General features: G+C 37.6%; 1 protein-coding gene across 1 annotated transcript; it reads left to right on the forward strand.

The window, feature by feature from the left end:
* Positions 1-1576: 1576 nt before the first annotated feature.
* On the forward strand, positions 1577-25902 carry LOC144445686 (uncharacterized). The gene is made up of 3 exons (XM_078135328.1): positions 1577-1803; positions 23159-23790; positions 25099-25902. Exons 2-3 carry the CDS (start codon positions 23205-23207, stop codon positions 25161-25163), a joined length of 651 nt encoding a protein of 216 aa, XP_077991454.1. The 5' UTR covers positions 1577-1803; positions 23159-23204; the 3' UTR covers positions 25164-25902.
* Positions 25903-26464: the final 562 nt, after the last annotated feature.

Raw genomic sequence — 26464 nt, forward strand, 5'->3', positions numbered from 1 at the left:
TTAAACATGTACAATTTGTTCATCGGATTTATGATTAAAACAGCTGTTAAAAATAATATTTTATTTGTTTGTCACCATTAACCTTAGAGTGCAATTATTAATATTTAGCATTATATAATTTTAATGTACCAATGGAAGGTTTTAATATGTCTAAATTGATCGCGTTGAAGGGATCGGTTCGGATTAGGATTAACGTTAAGGAGTGAACACGGTTGGTTATTAGCTGAGGTATAGAAAAGGTTGAGCCAGAATTATTCTATGCAACCGTTACTGTTCCGCTGATAAGTTAACACCAATGTGAAAATCTGGGATTGAATCATAGGTCAGCCCTTTAAATATCAAAGGGGACTTGATATGTCAAATGGCTAGAAGTGTAACGTATACACGTGTACACTCTTACCAGATTAAAGTAATGTTATTTGAAATATTTCATCTATGTGACGCCAACGTTCGACTTCGATGCTAATAGCTGTATAGTGTTCGAGACGTTGATGGCGGACTTGTTCTTAGAGTTAACACTTCAATGATGCGGTATTTATAGTTTTTCCATTCAAGTCCTCTGACGTCATATCATGTTTGTGATGACGTCCCTGTGACGTTATCACATTCTTGTCGTGAGGTAATACTGCCTTCCGATTCTGAACTTAGCACATTCCATTAGAATCATGTTTCAGAAGTCAACTTGCGCCAAATAAAAAAAAAGTTTGGGTCAGATTACATGTCTTTCATAAATACGTATGATTAATATTGAATTCTTTTCCATTTTTTATTGGCGCCATGATATTTTCATTTTACGTTAAAACTGATGGTCATGTCATTTACATGATGTTTTTTTTTTAATTTTCCGGGTGCGCCGGTTTATAGCTCTCGGTAGTAGAGTACACTCGGGAAACAACGATTTTTATTAACTGGGCAAAAATGACATTGGGGCATTATCATTTCAACAAATGAAAAAAAAAGACCATAACACACCGTTCTTCTTTCACCAAACGCAACAATATTTATTTGACTTAACTAAATTAAGCTCAATTAATTACTAACGTCTACTTGCTTGTATCAAAACACGCCCCCTTTTCAGTTCTAGAATTCAGAATGTATAAATGTTTTGTTTTTTATTGTTGTTGTTTTTTTGTTTTTTTCTTCGAGACTCGGACACTTCAAAAATTCAAAAAGGTAATTTGTTATCTGGAAGCTGGTCCTTCTTCATGATTCAAACAAGCAATCATAATACTGATATAGGCAGTACAAATTGTTTAATATTTAAAATTTGTTATTTTTTTTCTTAGCAAAAATAAAAACTCGCTCGTGGGTGGCAGAAAAGTTCAAAAGTTCAACAAAATTTTGTGATTGTGCCTGTAGTTCTTACTTGGCTCAAGGGCACTGTTTCTTCATAAACACAGACAATCGTTGTACTACTCCTACAGTATGCCACTGTAAAATACTGATGACAATTTCGAGTTCAGACCTTATTACCACGTAAATACCGGATACACGAAAGTTACACGTTATTAGCAGCGAGTGTCGAATGCGTGGCTGAAAGTCCCAGGGTTCATTTGTATCACAACGTCACGTGTCTGTCGTGTTTTCAAGCTTTATATTCCAAGGTTGACGGTCTCGTCTGGAGCGTTGCGTAATCAAACATTTCAGGGCTTGAATTCACTAACTTTTGCAGCACAAGTGGCTAATTTTAATAGCAATCAGACTAACTTCACAGGAGAGAAAACAGCAAACTTGGTGTGATTGTTGTTTTTTTGCCTTGCCGTTAAAAGAACACTGGATCGCCGTCATTCATTTTTTTGCAAGGTATTGTGCACTTTTAACATATTTATCATGAATACTAGACTCGACTATTTTGTGTTATTTTGTAAACAACGTACTGGTATGATCCAGACTTAAACAGGTCTGGGATTCTGAATGTAAACAGCACACTTCTGTTATGTACGCCCGTTTTTTGTACAGAACTCTCTGAGTCACGACATTGGTATTTGTACACTGCCAACCCAATCACCACCCTTTTCTCCTCTTAATTATATTGACGCCTTTCTTGTCATGATTTCTAGTGATAAAAACCGAATGCAGTTAATTTTTTTCAGTTTGAATAGCATCAAATCACACTTCTTCTTTTTTGTCATTTTACGTGTTGCGTTGCTCAGACAGTCGTTCCGGATGCACTGTTGTAACTAATTATCAAAAAGTACGTGCGTTGATCTCATCCATGGTATCATATCACCAGACATCAGACGATACATATATTTCTGTCTGATCTGTCTGGTATGGGTGAATAATGTGCCCTTTCAATATTTTTGCCGACAGACTATTTCCAAGGTTGAAATAACCCTCCCAGCTCCTGACACCAGATCGCAAAATAATACATTTGAGTAGAATAATGTTATACACGATTTGTTCTAGTTTACTTTTTAACAGTTTGGGTTATAAATTACTTGATGATATTATAAATGAACATTTATTGATAATATGATGTACTATTTGTGATAAAAAGGTAATACGATACGCCCATTCATCGAAGGCGCCAGTTTCACCCAACTATTTGCTGTCCGGGTCAAGCCCCTGGAGTTGACAGTTTGTTGACCTTTCTTTGTTCCCCGGAAGCTGTTTCATTTAATAAGAGATTTATAATGTTTCTTTTCATTGAGAAAGTTGCGAACATGTACTCTTTGTTATTTAGATCGACTGTTACGAAGAGTGTTCAGTCCGTGATTTCACGTCTACCACACGGTAAAACGATTGCAGTCAACAGTGATTAAAAACAAACACAATATCGTACATGTTAAGGGGTAATGCACTGGCTAACATCAAGAAAATGTTAGATTAACATATTTATAAGTGGTTAATTTATATCTGCAATTCAAACACATAGAGAATGATTACGTATGGCATTATAAATTAATGTATTAAGCTTTGAGGTCATTGACCGAGGTGACTCCGTATTATAAATATGTCTGAGTTGCTGTACCCCTATCAGGTGAATGGAATAGCCTTCTTTTTCATCGACCGTCTCCAGCAACTTCAGAACTTTACATATAATGTAGTTGTTTTCACTGGAGGGCGTTGTGTGTCACGCAAAGCTTAATTCTAAATTCGTAGCATACCATTGTCGTCTAACGGTCTATACGTAGCTGATACGTAGGCAGAGTAACACTAGTCAGAATGCAGTGATTGCATTGCTGGAGTTTCCATTCATCCATCCATCCATCCAACTCACCTCACTCACCAACCAACCAACCAACCAACTCACTCACTCACTCACTCACTCACTCACTCACTCACTCACTCACTCACTCACTCACTCACTCACTCCTCCCCACCCTCCCTCCCTCAATTCCAATTGGTTCTATAAGCTATTTTTAGAGTCGTCATTCTCAAACTAACTCAAGTGAATAATGGTAGCATTAGAAAATCGACATATGCTTGGTAGATTGCCAGGATATGTATGTCACATGAGCTGGAGATGTTCCAAATGTTGTTTTTATTTTAAAACTAACATGTGTTTTATAGTGTCCAGGGATTCTAAAATAGGAATAGACAAAGATATAGCCAGCATGCCATGTGACCATGAACATTGCCCAATCGGAACATAGCAACTGCAGCCCAAGGCCACAGATAGATGGATGTTTGTTGATTTAGAGTAGAAATCATTCCTTCCGAAATCAGTGAAAAATAATTCTTATGTACATGTAGGTCCATAGCAACCTTGACTTCACCATAGTAACGGTGGACATTGTGTGTTTGATACTTTAAAAATAGAGTAATGGGTGATGAATATAAGTTATAACTAGTCTATCTGTATGCCAACGTGGGCTCTTACTAACCGTATAGGAACTAGACTAAACAACCACTGAAACCCGGCACTGAAACTCCCAGCAACAATGTTATGATTGTTATGATGGTACTATATATGGCACTTGCTTGGCTGATGATTAACTTCAGGTTTTGAATGCGAATATCGGTAGGGTGATCAACGCTCAACAGATTGGTATCACAGTGACTCCATGACCTTGGGCTTAGTTCCTGGTTATGTTTCATCAAGGACATCATTGTGAAACGACACTACTTTGAGGAATGTACCGTCAAGAGTTGCATTGCCGGAAAACATGAGCTTGGGATTGCAAGAATGATGAAACAGAATCACAGGATGCTAGCCCAAAAGATGTATGAGTGTAGCTACTGATTGAGCCTGCAAATGTACAGACAAAAAAGAAACTTAAGACAAATCACGATTTGAAATCAAATGTTACTCTTTAAATTTGATATGTCTGACATACATAAGAATACTTATTTACATGTCGCCCTCTGTGGTGGCCTTGCCTAAAGAGTTCTTTCAGTGATTTATCTCACTTTTAATAAAAAAACCAGCGACCAAAATTCACTTGAGATGAAAAAGTAAAGAAAATGCAAAATAACACTTGCATCCTCTGCCGTACTTAAGTCTTGTATGACATGGCTGTGCCGCTGAATTATATTCATTCTGTTGAAGAAATATGACATTTAATCAAAATAACATAAATGAAACACAGTCTTTTTCATTGATAAATGATATACACATACTCAGTATACTTATGAATAATATGTACGGATTCTATTCTGTCGTAGCCGTACGGTGTCCATTTTATTTTCAAAACATTAGATAAATCAAGCCACTATACTAAAATGAAGTTGACAAAAGAAAAGTGACACATCAGAGCAATCTTGGGTAGAATTAAGGGAAATGCGTTCGACTCCTACACGCTCCATTTTTCTTCTGAATTAATCTAATTACAAATATTCGGGTGAGTTTGTGTTCTTTACGTGACACACACACACACATACACACATACATACATACATACATACATACATATATACATACATACATACATACAGACAGACAGACAGACAGACAGGCAGGCAGGCAGTCAGGCAGGCAGGCAGGCAGTCAGGCAGGCAGGCAGGCATACATACATACATACATACATACATACATACATACATACATACATACATACATACATATAAACATACATACATACATACATACATACATACATACATACATACATACATATCGTGACTGTCTTCACAATGTATAATGGGTAGATTTTGTCATTCAAAACAACATATTATAATATATCATATGTCATTTAAGTTGCTGTTTTGTTCTTGCTTTCGATCAATTCACGTCTGTCATGAACTATGCACACATTTATTCCTAGCAGCTGAGTAAAGTATGTGTAAGGCCTCGAAAAAAATGTTTTGGTTCCAGTTACCCGACCTCCACCTAGGTTTTCACTAAACTGTTTTTTTTAAGTATTCGAGAGAAAAAACAATAAAATCGCGAGAATTGTGAAGTCTCGCACTAGTAGAAAAAATAGTACAGTTTACGACACTTTCCGTACTATAGTTCAGATTGAGTTCAATTCTGTACTTTTATGCTGATGAGGTGGACGTTTCTGTACTTTCCCATTAGCGCCTGTCTAATCGGATTATACTCGATCTGAAAAATAGTTCAGATTGCGAGTCGGAAGTGATTTGAATACATTTGCATTTAGTTCAGAATATATTCATGAGTTCACCCCCATAACCGGGCAGTAAACAAATGAATATTCAAATCTACCGTGCTTGCAATCAATACGTACATAAACGCTATACGTGTAGCTAGTGTATTCGATACATATGTATGTATATAAGCAGGCTTATGATATGAACTACATGGTTAGGACGTACGTAGATTGTAATATCACAGGGCTCATTTTGAAATAAATGTTCGTAGTACGCCTTTTCATTATGCACTACATACCGCCACCACTAAACGTGTTTCACATTTCTACGCGTTTGATGCATAGTAATACAGATTTAGATGACATGACAATCGTTTCCAATAATAGTTTAAAATTGGGCCACAAATATTGCTAGTGTATGGAGCTTCTTAACAAACCTGACCGGCCAATAGCGTCAACAAACTCACAGTAGAGACGTGCTGACAGATTTGAGTCTGTGGACATTATTTCTAGCTTAGTAAAATTGAGTGACTATTGGGAATATTATATGGCATCCATGTCGTCCATGTCGTCTATAGTTTCTGACTGACCGTGTTATGTACAACGTAACGCTGAACGAAATACGGTCCATCAGGAATTAACTAGACTAACCTCTATGGGAATAGTATTCTTGTCCATGTGTCGTTTATAGAACAATTAAGTGTTAGGGTGTGATCTTCACAGTAATAAACAAGCCTTTAGAAGAACAACAGGTATTCACGCCTCAAATATCTTGGGCATCATCCAAATTACGATCATGAGCACCAAAGTAAAGGAAATACTTAATGACGTTCGGCATGCAGAACCCCCCCCCCCCCGGGCCCGTACCTATGGGTACATGCCCGGCATCCATGTAACTGTTATATCACTCTACGTGACGATTCTGAGGGCCCTCATCTCTTATTCTCTTGTTTTATTTCAATTATACTCATAACTCCTGTTTTTATAGTATAACTGTACAATTGGCTTCGATCAGTGCATTCCAGATTTTCATGAGTCATGAGTGCACATTGCGCAGATATCTGCAGAATACTTAAAAGGATTATGGGTAATGTATGCATATGCGGGAAAAACAAACTGCTGTAAGGAGCATAGTCTCGCTGCCAGACTCGAGACTATCGTCCCTAATCTGTTTACCGAGCGGCGCAGCCGCGAGAAGAGCGGGACCAGTCCCCCTCTATTCTCGCGGCTGCGCCGCTCGGTAAACAGATTAGGGACGATAGTCTCGAGTCTGGCAGCGAGACTATAAGGAGCACTGACTTTGCCCTCATATCTTCATCCCATTTTGCACTGAAGAAGTTTCACATGGCTCTCATATTTCATATATACTCTTTCTAAATATATGGTGATGCAACATGAGTAAATATAACTGGGGTTAACTAAGTTTGGTAGTCAATATAGCAGGTTTACCATCAAACTGACGCAAAATTTGTTTCAAATTTGTCTAGTAAAAACCGTTGGCCCAGTTGTCGATTAGGCTTACAAGTTACACAAAGCATGATAAGACACTGTGAATGGTGCAAATAAACAACGTGCGAAATGCCAAATACCAAATGCAAACAATACAAGCGAACAAAAGGGCCTGTATGCACTCTAATAGCCCGATATTTTGCCTAAAATCAGGCTCACATGTGCGAACGGTGTGTTTTTGACGTACCTAGTAGGCAGTGATGTAGATAATAGCCGGTTACCGGTCACAACGCCCAGCTATAACTTATAAGTATAACAGTTGTGGGACCGGCTTAGGAAAGTACTCAAACCTGACGATCATTGAACAAATTCTAAGGTTGGAAAATTAAATATGAGTTGCCCGGGAGTTCTAATAGCAAGTAAAATACCCAAAGTGTAAACAAAAAGATAAATTAATTCATAATTATTTGGAAAACATTAGACGATTACGCAGTAAAACAAGACTGGCCACGCTATCGCTAGCGAAAGCCTTCGAACTAGTTTCATAACGACCGGACGTTGAAGGAAGCGCGAAGCGAAGTGTGAGGTCAATGTGACGTCTCATGATGATGTATGATGCATCAACATGACGTTTACGTAGAGTTGCACTAAATGTTTTCTAAACTTCAGTGGAAAGAATTTTTGTCGATCAGACACTGACTATGTTTAAATTCTTAAAACATCTGAGAAAACTGAAGAGGGGAAGCAAAATGTGACACTGACAGACAAGCCAGACGTACGGCACATGTACAGAAGGCGAGGCACACCCTCTGATGCAAACTGGACAATTATCGTGCGTGTCACGTATAAGGCATCAGATGTAATACATGTAGCTAACCAAATATTCTTGTACTGCAGTCTTTCTTGTAACAGGTATTGGAAATTGTCAGAAACCTGATGATTTTATGACTGAATAAGTTTCGATACGGAGACGAGAGAGAGGGGGAGACGATTTTGAAACGATAAAGAATGTTAATATGGATATTGGGACGATTGGAAATCGGACGATGTGAATCGTAATCGAATATCTCAGACCATCCACAATATATGTCGTGTTGACTTAGGCGATCCCAGAAACCATTCTTAGTTTACCCCTTTCACATATATTATCAACCATGCTAATGTTTTGAAACAAATCTCGATTAACAGGTAATTTAGCGCTTGAAAGATGGCGACGTCCATACCCCCCCCCCCGGCTGCACATATTTTAATATGCAATTATACATTACCCCCTCCCCATACACGTCAGAGAAGTACAGTATGGTACACTATATGACACACTGTAAGCTAACAGTGGAAATCAACTTCAGTGTCCATACATATCAGACATAGAGATTTCTTTACAAATGGATGTGGGCTCATTGGGCTGTAACCTGTACTTGGAAAAACTTAACCAGCAGAGTTTTCTTTTTGAATCCTATGTCTTGACAGAAACGGCACCCCCCTTCGATAATTAGTGGGGAGGGTGTGTCCCCCTCCCACAGTAGGCAATTGTTTGAAAAATAAGGACATGTAGGAGGCCATTTAGCGGCATAATATTTCAAACCATACACATTATTGGAAGCCATAAAGTACTTGAAAATTGTCTTCAATACCCAAATTGTACTCTCATTAAATTATTTTACAACTGTATTACCTACGCTTTAACTAATACATAGATATTTTGGCAGACACACACATTCGTTTGGCCATTGGCTGCCTAATAATTAAATGTGTGGTAGGTAAATGAAGTGAACAATTTTGCAAAGTACAAGGTAAACGATTGCTCCTGTGGTTTGAATGTTCAACAAAGTCTCCACACAGAGAGATAGAGCAAGAGAGAAGGAGACATACGGCGACGAGAGAGAGAGAGAGAGAGAGAGAGAGAGAGAGAGAGAGAGAGAGAGAGAGAGAGAGAGAGAGAGAGAGAGAGAGAGAGAGAGAGAGAGAGGCATACACTTATACAAATGTAAATTTACTTGGTAAACAACTGCTCCTGAGGTTTAATTTTGGTTCAAATCATGAGCAGAATATTCGGGGGCCCTTTCAGACCATCACAATTGTCATGCCCCCCTCCCTTTGAACCTCAATTTTGTTCATGCCCCCCCCCCCCCGTAAATTCTGACTCCAGCATAATTTCAAGTTTATTCCGAGCTCTGTATTACAGGCATTCGACTAGAGTCTTTATACCTCAAAGATATACAACAGTCCATTTCTGTACAAGGCATATCAGAAACCAAACATTTGCAGTGTGGAGTGTCACAAAACCCTGTGCTTGGTCCACTCTTACACGCGTATGCTGTCTATACACATCACCACTTGGAAAGCTAATCCGACATCAAAATCTCAATATGCAACAACATGCAGACGACAACCAGATTTACCAATATATTTCCCCAATCACATACGTCAACTACAGTAACTAAGATGGAAACTGTTGCACATGATATTAAACGACCCAAAATAAGCTAGTTTAATGATGGCAAAACCGAGGTCCTCCTTATCACGTCTCAGTTCAACAGGCTTCCTCGTCTCATGAACCACATCAACATGGGATCGTCTTCTGTGCAGTTAGTGGATTCAGCATGTACCATTTGTGTAACAATTGATGACCGTTATAACCTCAAGAAGCACATCTCGTTGACATGTAGATCAGTTCTTTTTCACCCCCGAACAATAGGTCGCATCATTTACAGTGGAGGGGCCCCTCCACTGTCTATGGTCGCATACGCCAGTATCTTACAAACGGAGTTTGTCAGAACCTTGGTCATGCACTTATATCATCGATACCTGACTACTGAATGGCCCTTCTGTATGGGCTGCCAGCTAAAAACATTGTCCCTCTTGAACATGCCCAAAATACAGCAGCTGGGATTGTGTCAGGTACAAAGAAAACAGATGACGTCACATCGGTTCTTTCAATAACACAGTTTAGTTAGAAATCACACTGGCGTCAAGTGCAGTTACATAATATACCAGTAGGTAGGGCCTACATGTACATGTAGTCTCAGGTCACTACATTGTGGTCTGAGATGTAGTTTACACCACTATGACCTAAGAACTTGAACCAGGGCTGAGGAGAAGTGGTCTGAGGTTAAAGTTTTGCAGCTCTCGTTCAGCAATCTCAAAACATTTCAGCCTACTTCCCGTAATGAACACTTGTCAAGCATTTTTGTAGCTCCCATACTCAAAGACTACATATATGTTTATATACGACTCAAAATATAACACTGAAATTTACTTTGAACACGTTCAGTTTCAGTAGACCTATTAAAACCCAAAATCTCCACTGTATAATTTAATATCGGTAATAGTTTACAGTCAAAAACTTTTAAATTTAGTTTTGACTAGGAGGTCCCCAAGTTTTGCAAGTTGACTCATGACCGCAATCATTGCTTTACTCGCTTGAGCTGCAAGCGCTAAATACCATAGACCACTGCTTGACATAATCACGCCTAGATATTCATAAAAAGCGAACAACGTCGAGTTTATGACCACCAATAACCACTTTTCAATTTTCTTAAGAATTTCATCTCTTAGTAAATACAATAATTTTAGTTTTGACATACATGTAATTTACTTTCAAAAGACAATGTTAGAAACCCCTACCCCATTGATTCCTGTGGGAACATGCCTTTCGTGAAGAAAAAATGGTTACATAACATGTCTACAAGAATTGTTGGAGAATGTCTATGTAGAATGCCACACTGATCCCATATCCACACCTTGAGTTTTATTTTTATTGTTCTTCAATGATCTCCTTCAAAGTAATAGTCTGGATGCCAATATGGTTTCTAACTAAACCACGTCTAGCCAAAAGCCCCTCAAATAGCACAAAAAGTTGTTCACCCAATCAGTGAAACCTAAATGTTTTGGTGATGTAAACAGTATATAAGTAGCATCATGAGCTGACAAATATACCACATTTGAACATTACTGTCCCAATAAACACTAACTTTATGAGGGACTGTGTTATTGGTTAGAGTTTTGTGATTTATTAACAAAGACATGATGTTAATGACTGTGTGGGTGGCTTTAAATGAATTTTAAATTGCATCTCATGCATTTCAAGACTTCTAGAGTAACGACTCTGACTATACTGTGAGTGGAGGTATAAATGGTAATGATACAGTATAGGAACTAGACTATCAAAGTAATTACCTTGTCCAAAAGACTACAGTCGGATATTAATCTCACCATTAATGCCTGAATTTATGTCTATCAAGGTGGATCTGATAAGATCATGGAAATCGAGAAACTTTCATCACTTTGGACTTGAGCATTGAATACATTTGTGAAGTACTCAGACCATGATTCATGGTTTTTTTTAGAGACTAATTCCACTAGATCGTCCACTAAATCGTCCACGAAAACAAATACATTCTATCATTCCACCATGTCACTCAACAACGCGCATCACATCCGGGTACCAGTTCTTCTGTGAGTTCGAATTCTATCACTTGAATTTCCGTTATTTAGTCGTCTGAAGATCGTAACGGCCTCCGTACCATAACTTGTGTACTTTGTGTAAATACAGCTCTACTTCTCAGTATTGAGCACTTTTCCTTCAGTTTATGACTTACCTCTTATATATATATATATATATATATATATATATATATATATATATATATATATATATATATATATATATATATATATATATATATATATATATATTACCATTGCTCGGTTGACGGCAACGCGGTCAAAGATATCGGGTTCTTTGCACAATACACGTGTATATAGAAATGATGTCCCTTAAATTTCCCCTCTTTTCATTCTTGCTCTTTTCAACTACAATATAGATTTTGATAATTTCCATAGGTCTCACGAGATATACTCTTCAAGGAAAAACAAGTTCGTGTCGGGGTTTGACACGAGAATAGTCTGTGCTTGGAGTAATTATACTGTCAGTATAATTTCTCAAAGGTATGTGTTATCGTGGAAGTTTAAACATTATTTATACTTTAATGGTGTTATAGATTTTGACCCAAGCTATGCATGCCACGGTCACAAGCTATATTGCGTCAGATCGATTTGCCAAACAAGTTTGCCAGAATTAACGCATCCCATCAAACCATGGACCCTCCACAAAGGTGGAGTGTCTATGGTCAAACAAATGACAGGTCGCAGAAACTATGGTCATGGAAGTATGAACGTCGTTTATACTTGTACGCCGTGACATACAATGAGCGCAGTGCAATGATTGACCGGATTATTCAGTGTCGACAATCCCAGTTAATATAATCCCAAAGGCAAACTTGTTTTATTTACCACCTTGCCAAGCAACACAGGGTGGTGGCGAGGCGAAGTTGTAATGTACTGTCGCTTTGATATTCACGATTTTGGAAAGGAAATAGATAACATCGGGTTAGATCTTGAGAGTAAATAAGAAGAAAAGAAGAGTTAATTTGAAATCAGTGATAAACGAGTTGTCTATTTTTAAGAAACTAAATATAAGGAAAGCTATGGGTCCTGATAACATATGTGGTAGGTTACTGAATGTCTATGCATCGCAGTTAGCTAGTGTTTCCAGTAGATTGTTCAATTGGTCGTACAATGATCATACGATATCAACCATTTGGAAAACATCTACCATCTGTCCGGTCCCTAAAAACTTCCAAGGCATCGTCCTGTAGCACTGACTTCCATTGTGATGAAATGCTTCGAGCGTATTTTACTTTGTCAAAACCCACAAAAACATTCACACCTTGACCCATACCAATTTACATATTAAAGTAATAGAGGTACTGATAATGCAACTCTCACATTACTTCACGATGCGTATACACATCTTGAAAAACCTGATTTTTCATCAGTCGTTAACAGAAGTCAACCAAACATGATGGCTCATAAACTTAGTTATTTAAACGTTAACCCCAAACTCATCCTCTGGATAATGGATTTTCTTGTCAACCTTTCCCAGTTTGTTCGCTACCAAAAATTAAGTTCAGCCTTCCATTCAACATTTAGGGGTGCCTCACAGAGCACGATACTCTCACACAAACTATTTACACTTTACACAAATGACTGCTCATCAGGTACCGATACAAATCCACTTATCAAATATTCTGATAACTCTGCATTAGTTGACCTGTCAAATTCTGACCGTACTTATTTCGATGAAGTTGATAGGTTTGTTACTTGGTGTAAAGAAAACTACTTGGACGAAAGGTCGACTTTAGGAAGAACCCTAAAGTAGTGCCCGACCTTTTTATTGACAATGTTAAAGTTGAACAGGTGACTAATATATATATATATATATATATATATATATATATATATATATATATATATATATATATATATATATATATATATATATAGGAACAGTCTTGGATAATAAATCAAATGTTAAGGCCAACACAGATTTCATTAACAAGAAATGTCAATCTAGAGTTTACTGTCTACAACAATTGAGGGGCCTAAAATTTTGTAAATGCCAAGGTATTACAGACATTCTATCGGAGTTTTGAGTCGGTTTAACATTTTCTTTTTTGTGCTGGTTTGGTAGTCTAGGGACTAGCTACAAGAGTGTCTTGAACAAAATTGTAAATGTGTTTAGTAAAGTATTGAGTGAAAAGTAGACTAATTTGAATGAAATGTTTACATCTCGTGTACAAAACAAAGCTGGGAAAATGGTAAATGACAAAGGCCACATTATGTCCCAACACTTTGAACTCCTGCCATCAGGGAGACGATTTCGTGTCCCTAAATTCAGAACAGTCAGAACCAAATCAAGTTTTGTGCCCACTTCAACTAAATTTTAAACCAAACTAAATAATTCTATTTCAAAGACATCTGCTCTGCATTCCAGATTGGAAGAACCGCGTTTTTTTTATTGTCTTTTTTAAGTTGATGACCATTTCTGGCAAGACTTCACTCACAATTTTCTCGATTTTACTGATTTTTCTTCTTTATTAAAAAGGTTTAGGGTCGGCACCGGATTTCTAGAATGGAAGCGTTTGGGGAGTTATGTGTGATTTATTTGTTGAGAAAGGTTCAAAGACAATAAATATCGCCGGAAGGTGGCACTTGCCGTTTCAGTGAGGAACGACTAGTGCCACCACGGTAGTACTCGACAATTCGATGGACCACGGCCAAGTCCGCCATTCACAATTTTCAAATCACTTGAAATAAAGCAATCTGGCAAAACTCGCCCATGTGCATTTACAATCTTGTCGCAACTAATTCTAGTAGGTAAAACCATAGACCCTCCACCCTGTCTATGGTAAAACCTAGTCGCATTCATAACTTTCATCGAGGGTAAGGTAATTTTAGTCATCAACTTCTATAAAGTCCAAAATGAAACGATAAAACATGTACATTTTGGAAATTATCCCATGTATAATGCCAGATTATAAAGTGACAAAGAGTGGTTCATCTGAGTGGATAGCTTAACCTCTTGACGATTTATAAACAATGGGAAATAGGCAGCTATCTCGATGTTCATTTTAACCTATTTTCCCAGAGAATATTTTCAGAACTGGTATCCAAATTACCAAGATCACGTTTTTCATATTTACTGATATGCCGCTTTAGTTATGGCCGGTTTTGTGAGATGTTTTGCGTGCACAATGTAAACCACAGACAAGGCATGTAAACTTCTACTTGCAAACCCGTCTATTTCAGGCTTGGCCTCTTACCACTCTTGGAGGAATTGTACTGACTCCTCCAAGACCACGTCTGACACAGTGGCCTGAAACCCATAGTCTATCGCGAGTATATTGTCTACCCTTCAAGAGACACACATTCTCTGCCAGTCACCCTTTTAAAAATACGCTTGTTAAACGTCTGCTCCTGGAGTTAAATTTGGTTCAACTCATGAGCAAAATATTTGTACGTGACTCCGGGCCCCTTTCAGACAATCCGAATTTTCACGCACGTCCCAATTCGTTTTTTTCCCGTGACAACAATTTTTCTCCTGAGCCTCCCCCTACCCTAATCTAGTTCCTGACGACCGTATTCCAATTTTACACTACATCTTTACATATTACGTATAGTCAATGTCATTACTCTCGTTGCCGATGTGTTGGCAATTATATACATGTATATATATAATATCCATAATCACAACATATTTCCTGCTCAAAGAAGAACTGTTTCAGCTTATTCCATTTCGATATAAACAGACAGAGAGTCCAGGGATAAAATACCCATGTACTACTCCTTATATTACTGGCTAGGTAATGTCAACCGTAAAATAATCCAAGCACCAGCGTCCCTAAAATCCGTGAAACAGTGTCGATATTACAGTATTTTGCTGACACTTATTACTTTCTGTAACTGGTCTATATTTGTGATATCATGGTAAATATGCTTGGAATTTATGGCCTAACAAACCAGACATTACGTAGATTTGAATATTGAAGAAAATCAAAAACAAAAACAAGGCCATGGCCATGGCCGGTCAGGTACTGATATTAGTACTTTAGACATCAGTGGGGGTCACACTTGGTCATTGAAACTATACTAGTATTGACCGACCAAAATTCTAAACATCACGGATAAATAATTTCATATCGAAATGTATGTACGGAGATTCAGGTTTTTAGACCACGTGGCTTTGACATGACATCATCAGCTAAATTTGCAATACGAAAGTAACGTAAAACATGGATGTATCTAGTAGGGAGCAAAGTCCGCATGTCTGTATGGATGTTTGAAGATTTACTATCGGTATATGGGAGGCATAGAGGGAAATATTTGAATAGCGTTATTTAACGTTACATAATTCATAACTGACTACTAAACTACCGTCAAGAGGATTGTTTTTGCTTCCATTTATCTGTATTAATTTTTTTTAAAGGCAGTGATGGTGACTGCCAATGCCGGTAGTGAAAATATGGCCCGCACATTCTGAAGATTTTTGTATCATACAAGTTCAATGTTGTAGCTGAGAATGTGATTTATATTTATAACTCAGTAGAATGGGTACCGGTACTGATGCGAGGGATGTGAACCAACCTTTGTGTTGCGTGCTTTTTAATATCACCGTGTGTGTGTGTGTGTTGTTTGTTTGTTTGTTTGTAATGTAGATTCGTCGTTGATATACTGCTACTAGATCAGACCGTGGGTTATACTTCCATGATCAGAACATGACCAGACACAACTCTCCACGGCACCATTTTGGTTTTACAACTTTGATTACTTTGTTTTGAATAGCTTTTGTCAAGTTCTTGACTTTCCTGATATGACAATAAAGCAAGGGCGGTGAAATATTATTATAGTAGTCCTTCAAAAAACAAGACAATTTTGAAACTTTTAGTGGAAAATGTTAGTGAAGACACAGTTTACCCGCATAAATTAACTAACAAAAGACAAAAGAAATGTACACATGGTTCATTTTCTAGGTGTCGACCTCATGAATATGCACCAAGATTTAGAACCGAGTCAGCTTTAAATGCGTTCACACCTCCAAATCTGGTCTGGACAATATTGTCTGGGCTTAGTCACCCTTTTATGCGGACTACAGAGCGGCCCTGGTGCGGACTATTTCTGCCACCTATTAATGCCTGAAAGTCAAGTGGCATATGCTGAGGTTGTGTACAACCAGCAACCCATAACATTTTAGCAATCTACAGTTCTACCTCAGTATGGCTATTAGCCATGCTAGGTAGTTACTATAATGATTAATATAATGGTTGTCTTGGTAAAAGTTGTCGACCCCCCCAAAAAAAAAGAAGAAAAAAAAAAGAAAAAAAGAAAAAAAAAGATCAACAAAACATTCTATGATATTGAAAGCGCTCCTGGCATGTAATTCCATAGAACAGTTTCCTGTAGGGAATGGCAGCGATTTCATTCAAACTCAAAGACAGAGATGTTGCTAACCAACGTGAACAGCCATAAAAAATTGTATGTGAATGAGTATGACTCTGAGATCCCGCTAACGGTTTCATTGTTGTCGGTCTAACCAGAGACACTGGAGAACTTCACTGTCTATGATCTAATCGTATTGCTCAGTGTGAAAACCGTGCAAAGCGTTACTATTTTGGCGTTGTATTTTCGCACATTTTTGGTTCACAAGGGTCCAATAATTTAAGCTTGAGTTAGGAAATAGGCCTATTAAAAAAATTGTGTTGTTCCGATTAGGCAAAATAAATAAATAGGTGGGGTAGGTAGATTTATTTTTATTCATGTGCGAGTGTCTAATTCTGGTTTTCCATTTTTTCCAAATGATCTCTGTGTTATTGGCTTCTTTCCATTAGATGTACAACCATTACAGATTGGAGGAACAGTTTTATATTGTCTTTTTAAGTTGATGTCAGTTTCTGCATCCACTATGTCTCGTGAGACTTCACAATTGTTGCGATTTTGTTAGTTTTTCAAGAACACGTAAAAAAAAGTTAAGGGTCGGCAGTGAAAAACTAGGTGGGTCGGGTAACAGAAACCAAACAGTTATTTTTTAGGCCTAAGGCATAACGTAGCATATAAATCTACCCAACCTGCGCGAGCAAGATCTGCATCGGTCAATGTAATATTTACATGGTCTATTACAATTTGGTAAAGTGTACCATTGTATATGCTTGTGCGAGACGTAAAAAACATCATGCCGTCTAATTGTACGAAACGATTTAGTCACTATGGTTTTGAAGTCAGTGAGATAATGTTTGTGAAGTACCCGGTATCGTGATGTTATCGCTTGTATAGAAAAACCATCACTGAGGCAAAATCTCACTTTTATCATCATTCATTTTTTAAAGTCTTCAATCATGCCAATTAAAAATATGGATACTGCAGTCATTTATGTGACTTTTTTTCCAAAAATGTTTATCGTGCATCTCGATTATATTTTTTTTCGTCTTCGTAACATCTTTTTTTTTATTGTGCCAAAAGTAGTAGTTACCACATATAGAACAGTGGAAAAATACCGAATGAGACTCAGAAATGTAAAATCATTTACTTCAATGTCCAAATCAAATGCGGACATCAGAAAATGATGCATGCACGTTGTGATGGACTCGTGATTAGCTCTAGTCCAGATGCCAATTGGTATCTAACTAAACCATAGACAATAGAGAGGGTCCTCTCTATTTTCTATGACTAAACCAAGTTTAGTGAGTGGAGGTGTAAATGGTAACGATACTGTTTAGGAACACGGTGATAGGAACTAGACGAGATTAGCACTGACAACACACGCTCCGCGAACTCCAGCAAAGAGGCCTGGTGGGGTATATAGAGACTTGTCAGAGTTGTCGGAGCTACTGTTCATGTACATATAAGTTCCACGTATTCTCAATTTATTTCGTGCTGGATAGAAAACAGTCAGTATAGTCCTTGTGTTCTCCAGTGTATAGCCGATGGATTGGATAGTGAGAGTCATGATATGTGTGATACATTGTAGTTTATACACCAGAACTGAATTTTAGACTGATCCCGTCGGCATCTTCAGAGAAAGCATCAAGCGGGTACCACAATAAACTGAAAACGTAACGACTATAAGCATAACTATAAGTTTTAATTTACATGGAACTACGGTCATATTTGATAAGCTTATCCCCCACTTCCACATATGGTCTCATACCCCTTGGTCAGCGAAAAGCCAATCATGTTCATGTCCGGACATACGAGTTATAAATGGGGCGGTCATATGGGTTAAGTTAGGGTGGAATATAATATATGGAAAAAGTCTGATTGATACTGGCTGTGATGGGTAGTAGAGCATTTTTTAATTGTCAAAAACAGGGTTGGGGGCCGAATGATATGATTCAAAACGTCATGACTTTCTGGTATATCTTTGTTGTCATGGTGTGTTTCCAGTTGAGGATGGCTGTCTTTGACTGGCTACAACAGTAAGTGACTGATTTTGAAAGCAAAGAAAGTGGAAGAACATTGGTGTTAGTTAAAAAACTATTGTTATTAAAGATATACAAGTAAACGCAGCAAAACAATTGAGAGTCGGTACGGAAAGGAACAGATGACCACAGGAAGGTGTTCAGCTGTTCTTCATTGTTCTTTGCAATTTGACGACCGGGCGATCACATACTAGTAGTTGTCAGTGTTTTCGCTAAAGCAAAATACACGGAGATGGTTCAAAATCACTTGACTATCATTTCACTCTTATTTAAATCTACAAATATCTCATTAATATTTTCTCCCAGCTTACTTCAAACTATATGACATTTTCCATGAAAAAAAGGTGCGTATCTGGAGCAAAGAAGTGTTTCAGATATCAGAGTGTTCACGTTTGCGTGACCAAGACATAGACATAGACTGGCAAGCGACGCCATGAATTGTGATCGAATCCCAGGGTCGGATCGGTTGTAGATCAGTGTTCATGATAATTCATTTGCGTGTTCAATTACTAAGTCATCGATGTAGGGTTATAAATTCAGTGACTACACCATCAACAAAGTTACTTCTTACTATAAATCATGTTGAAAAAGACCCTAGGAAAATGTCTAAGCAACAATGACGGGTGTTACTTTTTTGCAGTGTTTATCCAAATAGTAATCGTCGAATAACGTGACCCTGGCTGAAAACTGCGACAGTGAGTGTACCATAAATTCCCAAAACAGACTGACCAGAACAGACATATTGACACACAAAAAGTGTGCAAGTTTACATCTTGTGACAGGTTTGGTTGGGGTCACCTCCATCGGCTAATGGTCGAAATCGTCATTGTAAAATATTTTTAATTACCCTCAACTACAAATCAGCGTATCGTTGACGATCATTTCAATCGTAAGTGTTTAGAACTGATTCAGAAGTAAAACGTAGAATTATTAATGACAATGGTATGCAAAGTTTTGTTGTTTAACAATCATCAGCGATTTGGCATGTTTGCACAAACCACAGATACTTGTTAGTGCATACACTTTTGATACTTCTATTCTATAAGGTAAAGGCTAAATTTAAAAAGACATGATCCCTGTATTAACTTTTTTGTTGCGGCTATATTTCCTAAGTGAGGTGTGCCAAAGAAAGTTTTCCCATGATACTTTGCGCCAGTGCGACTTTTTGACATTGTACGTTCGATGTTCCCAATGAGTAAATGGAATTTTATCGAGAAGTCTATTCATATTTGTTTATGACAGCAAGATATTTTCAATTTTCTGTTTTTGGTCATTTTTGGGGTCAAAAACTGTCATTTGTTTTGTAAATAAAAGAATTCAAAGTAAAAATGAATGACAGCCGCAAAACTAATCGATTGAATGGGCTGACATTTGGTGTGCAGGTATGTTAGAGTATCTGGATGAAGAATTCTTCAAGAAAATTTGAAGATGACATTGATATGCAAATACGTCTAAAACGTGCTGTGTAGTATCATATTATAGCCATGTTATTTTACAATACTCGTGAGAAAGTAGAATTTATTGGTGAAGTAAAGTTGCTCATACACCTAAGAAAATTTGACTACACTTGAATACATAATGAGCAAATGAAATGATCACAACAATCACATATCTTTGTAATGTTATGACTATACAAGATCTAATACAGGGACGAATGGGGTACTTATCAAATAATGCCCTCCGGAACTCAGAAATAAATGTAGATGCGCTGTACCATGCAGTTACGATCAGCGGTTTTGAACTATGGAGGTAGGAAGGAAGGAGGTAGGAAGGATTATAGTCCTACCACCATTTCTGAACAAAATCGTTGTCCTTGAATTGGAATGGTATGCTTTTAATACAAAAGTTCCACAAACATATGTTCTTGCTTTCAAAAGTTTTAGAATTAACACCATGATTTCACCGTCGCCCATACTGAGGTTTTCCTGCATCTATTGCTATGGATTTTGTTGGTGGGACTTTGCTGTACTGTATGAACACTTGTTCAGACTCAGGCCACTAAAACACAATTGCAAAAAAAACCCGTAAAGACACGAAGTATCGTTTTGCACAACGTTCGGCTTGAAGCAGGTTTGAAGGGTAACCATGCACGACAGAGAAGATGGGTTTAGAGCCCCATTTACACCTAAAACAAAAAGCGATTCTAGTCTGTTCCTATTATAGTGGTCTGAGGTTCAGATCAAAGTGCCGCATTCATCCACAACATAAAAAATCATAGACCCTACACGACTGGCGTTTGTAAAAGTCAGTTTTAAACCATAATTACTACACCTCTTTATCTTCTCGGCAAGAACATGCAGTGCTGCAATCCAACGTGAGGACCTCTCACCAACTTTCAGATCACTTCACATTGGGAACGTTGGTGAGAGTTCTACTAATATAATTCAGACTGAGGCAAAAAATATAGCCTTTCTGAGTTGAAATCCGAGGTTTAAATCCTGATATCTGAAAATTCCCAATCAACCCAGATTACATTGAATAAAAAATAAGTCTAACAAACAATTTATGATTTTTCAGTCCCGAAACTTGCTATTATCCATACACTGTATACAAAGCTAAATACACTGTGATTGGTGTATCGCACTCCTTGACTGAGTGGGTCGGGAAAAAAATAGGTAGACTCACTTGTCATAAATCGATTTATAAATCCACAAAGGCACTGTGACAACTAAAGCAGTCCCTTTACAGACCATTTTTCTTTAGAAATAAATAGGCTAAAACAATACTGAATGACAGGCAGTCCAAGGTATGCGAAACCATAAGCGAGCGCGTACTCACGATGCTAGATTAACACACTATTTTACCTGCGCATTGAAGACGCACAGTAAAAAGACCAGTTTTCAACATTAATGCAGGAAATACAAAGCTAACAATTCAAAATTGTATAAAATGTAAGAAAACAAAAAACAGGCGACAGTCAGAGCATGCATGAACTTCGATTTACAATACCATTATTAAGTTCTTGCATTTTGGGGCTAATGAAGTCATAGAGACTAGAGTGGGCGAGTTTCATCACAGTTAGTATAATCAATGGCACCGTGATAATTCTGACTTTCACTTGAAACTGGACCAGAACAGTCTAGGTCGGACGAGTCGTCATCATCAATTCAAAGGCGACGTAACCAAATATACACCGTGAATTCATCTTAGATCGCACCGAGTTGAACAATCATGTCTGTCATTGTAGAATGTAGACCTTTACGCTGTTTGACCGACTATTGAAGTATAACCCACATAGGTGATATTTCATTGACCTACATGGAAATGCTTGTAAATACTTTTTGCAAGTAGTAGTAGCTCAGACCACTCTAGTATTTTAGTGGTCTGAGGTAGTAGTAAGAGTTTTTGCTAACGTTTACATGCTAGCGTAGTTGTACATGTACGTATACATGTCAGTTCGTATGTACATGTACATTAAATGTAGCTCTCATCATATCATACACTGTACATGTGTGTAACCCTTTTCTTTTGCACCCTCCCCCTCCGCCTTCATGTGGTCAAACACAGACAACTAACTAACTAAATAGTGTTACTGTTAGTTTTCTGTGGGTCAAACAATTAGTGTACACGCCTTGAATCACATGCAGGCGAGATAGATTTGAATATTCATTTGTTTACTGCCCGGTTATGGGGGTGAACTCATGAATATATTCTGAACTAAATGCAAATGTATTCAAATCACTTCCGACTCGCAATCTGAACTATTTTTCAGATCGAGTATAATCCGATTAGACAGGCGCTAATGGGAAAGTACAGAAACGTCCACCTCATCAGCATAAAAGTACAGAATTGAACTCAATCTGAACTATAGTACGGAAAGTGTCGTAAACTGTACTATTTTTTCTACTAGTGTCGCGAGAAATAGTGGATGCGGGAACTTACATCAACTTAAAAAGACCGTATAAAACTGTCTGTAATGGCTGTACATCTGACGAGAAGAAATCAATCACACAGCGACCATGTGGAAAACAACGGAAAACATAACTACCTGAACTAGACACTCACACAGAAAACATAAAATGAAACATCTACGTATCCCACCTATTCTTAAATTGATCGTATATTTTTTAAAGACTTAACCATATATCGCTCGTCCATCTGTTTGTCTGGAATTTATCTGTTTATATATTTTACCTGTGGACTAACACTGAAAACTCACCACATGGCCATTTTACATGATCAAACATACCTATCACCAATACCTATACCAACTTTACCAAAAAATACTAAAATACCAACTTTTATGTAAATCGAGCACATGCATAGATACTAGTATAGGTATCATTCGCTAAACGTCATTCCATGAATTTCAAATTTGAGACAATGATTTCTCGATTTGTCTGTTCTTTTTCGCGGCTACATCTCACCTCATTTGTCTCTCTCTTTTTCCACCTGTAGGAATCACTACCTGAGGTAAAAATATAAACATATCTAACCGGTAACCATGACGACGATAGAAGGAAGCGAAGCATTTGATTCAAATCTAAACGTTGATAAGGACATTGATAAGATTGAGGACGCGGCTCCTCCAACTGGAGACATACAAGAAGAAACTCCAAAACCAGTGGAGACTTCGGAAGACGTTCCCGCTGAGGAGGAACCTGTAAGCGAAGAAACACCAGAAGCGGATCCCGTTACCGTAATAGACGAAACTCCGGTAACTGACGAAGCTGCCGTTAGTGAACAAGTAGCTGAAATAGAAGAAGCTGGTAGTAAGGAAACTCCAGCAGTGGAGGAAGAGTCTACTCCCCCTAAAGGCGATGTTGAGGAAGAGGGGGCTAAAACAGAGGAACCTGCTGCCGCGGAATTACCAGAGGCAGTAGAAGAGGAAAAGAAAAGTGATGAGGTCGAGACTGAGAAACAATCTCCTGAAGTACCACCCGTGGTAGAAGAAGCTAAAGACACCCCTCTGCCAGCCGAAGCTGAAAGTGCATCACCAGAAACAGAAACAAAAGATGTAGCGGAAGAAACTAAACCTAAAGATGATGAGGAAGCATCTGCGCCAGCCGATGAGACCAAAAGTGAAGAGGGTAAGTGGAGTACTTATATATTTGTCATTCAAAAATTATTTCTTACGATTTTGGCTACCATCCATAAAGAGGTAGTTAACGTTGACTCAGAAATGAATCGATAGGTAGTAATATCCATGGTGATCAAATAAAATCCAATGATCCTGTGAGATCTAATCGAAGTGATCCAGTCCTTCTTTTCACCCCAAACCATGTACCATACATTTGTAGCAGTGACTAGTCCATCTGACCGCTACATTGATTCTGAAAATAAGACGACCACAGTGACAAAGACCATTTGGTCAAAAAATGACATACCATTCTATAATCAATCATATCTTATTTGCATAATTGAAAAACTAGCTGTCCACTTTGCAATCGTTTCGAAAGAAGTGTCACTAGAGGGCGCCCCACGTGACGAAAAATGAGAGGCGCCATCGTGGAACAATACATGAGACATCAACACAATATATATCATACTGTAATATACTAAAGCAACTACGTGAGTTCTTGTGTATTATGTGAAACAACATTTGTCTAAGTCTGTGTTTGTCACTTAATACATTGCAAAAAGCCAAAAAATGTGTAAAAGTGTTTGTTATTGTACGTAGGTACAATAACAAACATTTTACGCATTTATGCTTGTACAATTCATTGACCTACAAACAAGGACTTGGTATATGTTGTTTCACGTTGATTTTTCAAGAAGGAAGCCATGATAAAATTGTTATGTAAATTCAAATTCAAAATAAATACCCAATCCTCATGCATACGGTCACTTTAAGCAAAGTTAACAGAATGGTTTGAGTGCTTGAGAATGAAACCAACTTTGCCATGTAACGCTGGGATGATAGTTTTTCAAATAAAAGTCTGTTCTCTCATATCACTTTCTGAGCCAAAAGCTGCTTCTGAACAGCACCCCTAGTGGCCAAACTACACAATCTTTTGTCTTTCTGATAATCGGACTACATGGCTTATTGAGCACTTCTGTAACTGTAAAATACCCGTTTGTGGGTAGGAAAAAAGTAGCAAAAATTTTGCGCCTGATCCACTTTCGGGTCATGGTCGTCATGCAATATTGTGACGGTTGATGGAGATAGTGTCGATTTCTAAAATTGAAAGATTTCATTCAAGAAGGTGATCTCTGATGACGTTTAAGGTGAATGTCATGACGTCAACCATCCCATATTAAAGTCGCGTGACGTTAAGGTAAGCGTAACTACTAGCAACAAATAAACACACACGTATATCCAAGTAAACACTAATATTGCCTCGCCAAATGTGTCAAATTATTGAACTATAAATTTGTTCTCTTTGTTTTGTTACCAGTAACAGAAACGAAGGAAGAGGACAAATCGGAGCCAAAGAAGGAAAGGTCCTGTGTGATTTTGTAATACATATGAGAAGCAATTCGTATAAAAGGAGTCCGGAAAATGTAACGATCTAACATATTTATGGAAAGAAGTTCTGGTTTAAGATTCTGGAGCAATTTATTTGTATGTTTTGTTAGTTGCTAGGACAACCGGCGTTTCGACATTATGTAAATGGTATTCGTTTGATAAGAAGTACAACTAAAATCACGAAACCTGATCATGACTGAAAAAGTCGTCTGGCTCGGCAAAAATCTTACCAACATTGCTACAGTTTATCGTCTGGCTCAACAAAAAAAATTACTTACAATACTATATTCTATTTATCGTCTGTCTCAGGAAAACATCTTACGAATAAGAGACATTTGTCTAGCCAGACGTTAAAATGTAGCAGTGTTCTTCAGATTTTTGCCGCGCCAGACGACGTTTTGTCTCAGGTTTCGCGATTTTAACTGTAATAGATCAGAATGCATATAACTGAAACAGTATTATAGTAAATATATGGCGAATAGATAGCATGTTAAGCTTATCGGAAAGACTTTAGGGATTGTGGGATTTTTTCCAAGTTCAAAGACTGGCTTATATGTATTTCATTATACTGATGACGGTTTATTATCTTCTCAGTGTTCACTATGAACCTATTTAGTTTATATATTTTTTGTATACAATAGATTTTTTGGGTCACTTCAAAAGGCAAGCTATTGTAGATAGTTTAACAATTATTGTGTATTTTATTTTGTTTTTAGCCTGTCTAATGTAATTTTCCGTATGTATGTATGTATGTATGTATGTATGTATGTATGTATGTATGTATGTATGTATGTGTGTGTGTGTGTATGTATGTGTTTATGTATGTGTGTGTGTGTGTGTGTGTATGTATGTATGTATGTATGTATGTATGTATGTATGTATGTATGTGTGTGTGTATGTGTGTATGTATGTATGTATGTGTGTATGTGTGTATGTGTATATGTATGTATGTATGTATGTATGTATGTATGTATGTATGTATGTATACTATGTATGTATGTATGTATGTGCGTGCGCACGCATGTATATATGGGTCTGTCTGTCTGTCTGTCTGCCTGTCTGGTTGGCTGTCTGTCTCTGTGTCACTCGGTCATACCTTGTTTAGCATGTGGTTTGTGGGACAAATAAAAGCCCACCTAGCGTTAATAGGTGGTATACATACCGATATATCTAGTAAGTTTTATTTTTTTCAGGGTGTAATTAATCTTGTTTCCCTGATAATAGACACTTATGTTTACACGTTTGATACTTAGGAAATATTTAGTTTTTTGTCAACATCAATCTTTTAATTTGTA

This window comes from Glandiceps talaboti, chromosome 14, assembly GCF_964340395.1.
Source record: "Glandiceps talaboti chromosome 14, keGlaTala1.1, whole genome shotgun sequence".
Taxonomy (NCBI): domain Eukaryota; kingdom Metazoa; phylum Hemichordata; class Enteropneusta; family Spengelidae; genus Glandiceps; species Glandiceps talaboti.

Bases quoted from the DNA above. Each gene is read 5' to 3' on its own strand.
- LOC144445686 (XM_078135328.1), top strand. From the start codon at position 23,205: ATGACGACGATAGAAGGAAGCGAAGCATTTGATTCAAATCTAAACGTT. The intron at 23,791-25,098 runs GTAAGTGGAGTA...TTTTGTTACCAG, and splicing joins TGAGACCAAAAGTGAAGAGG to TAACAGAAACGAAGGAAGAG.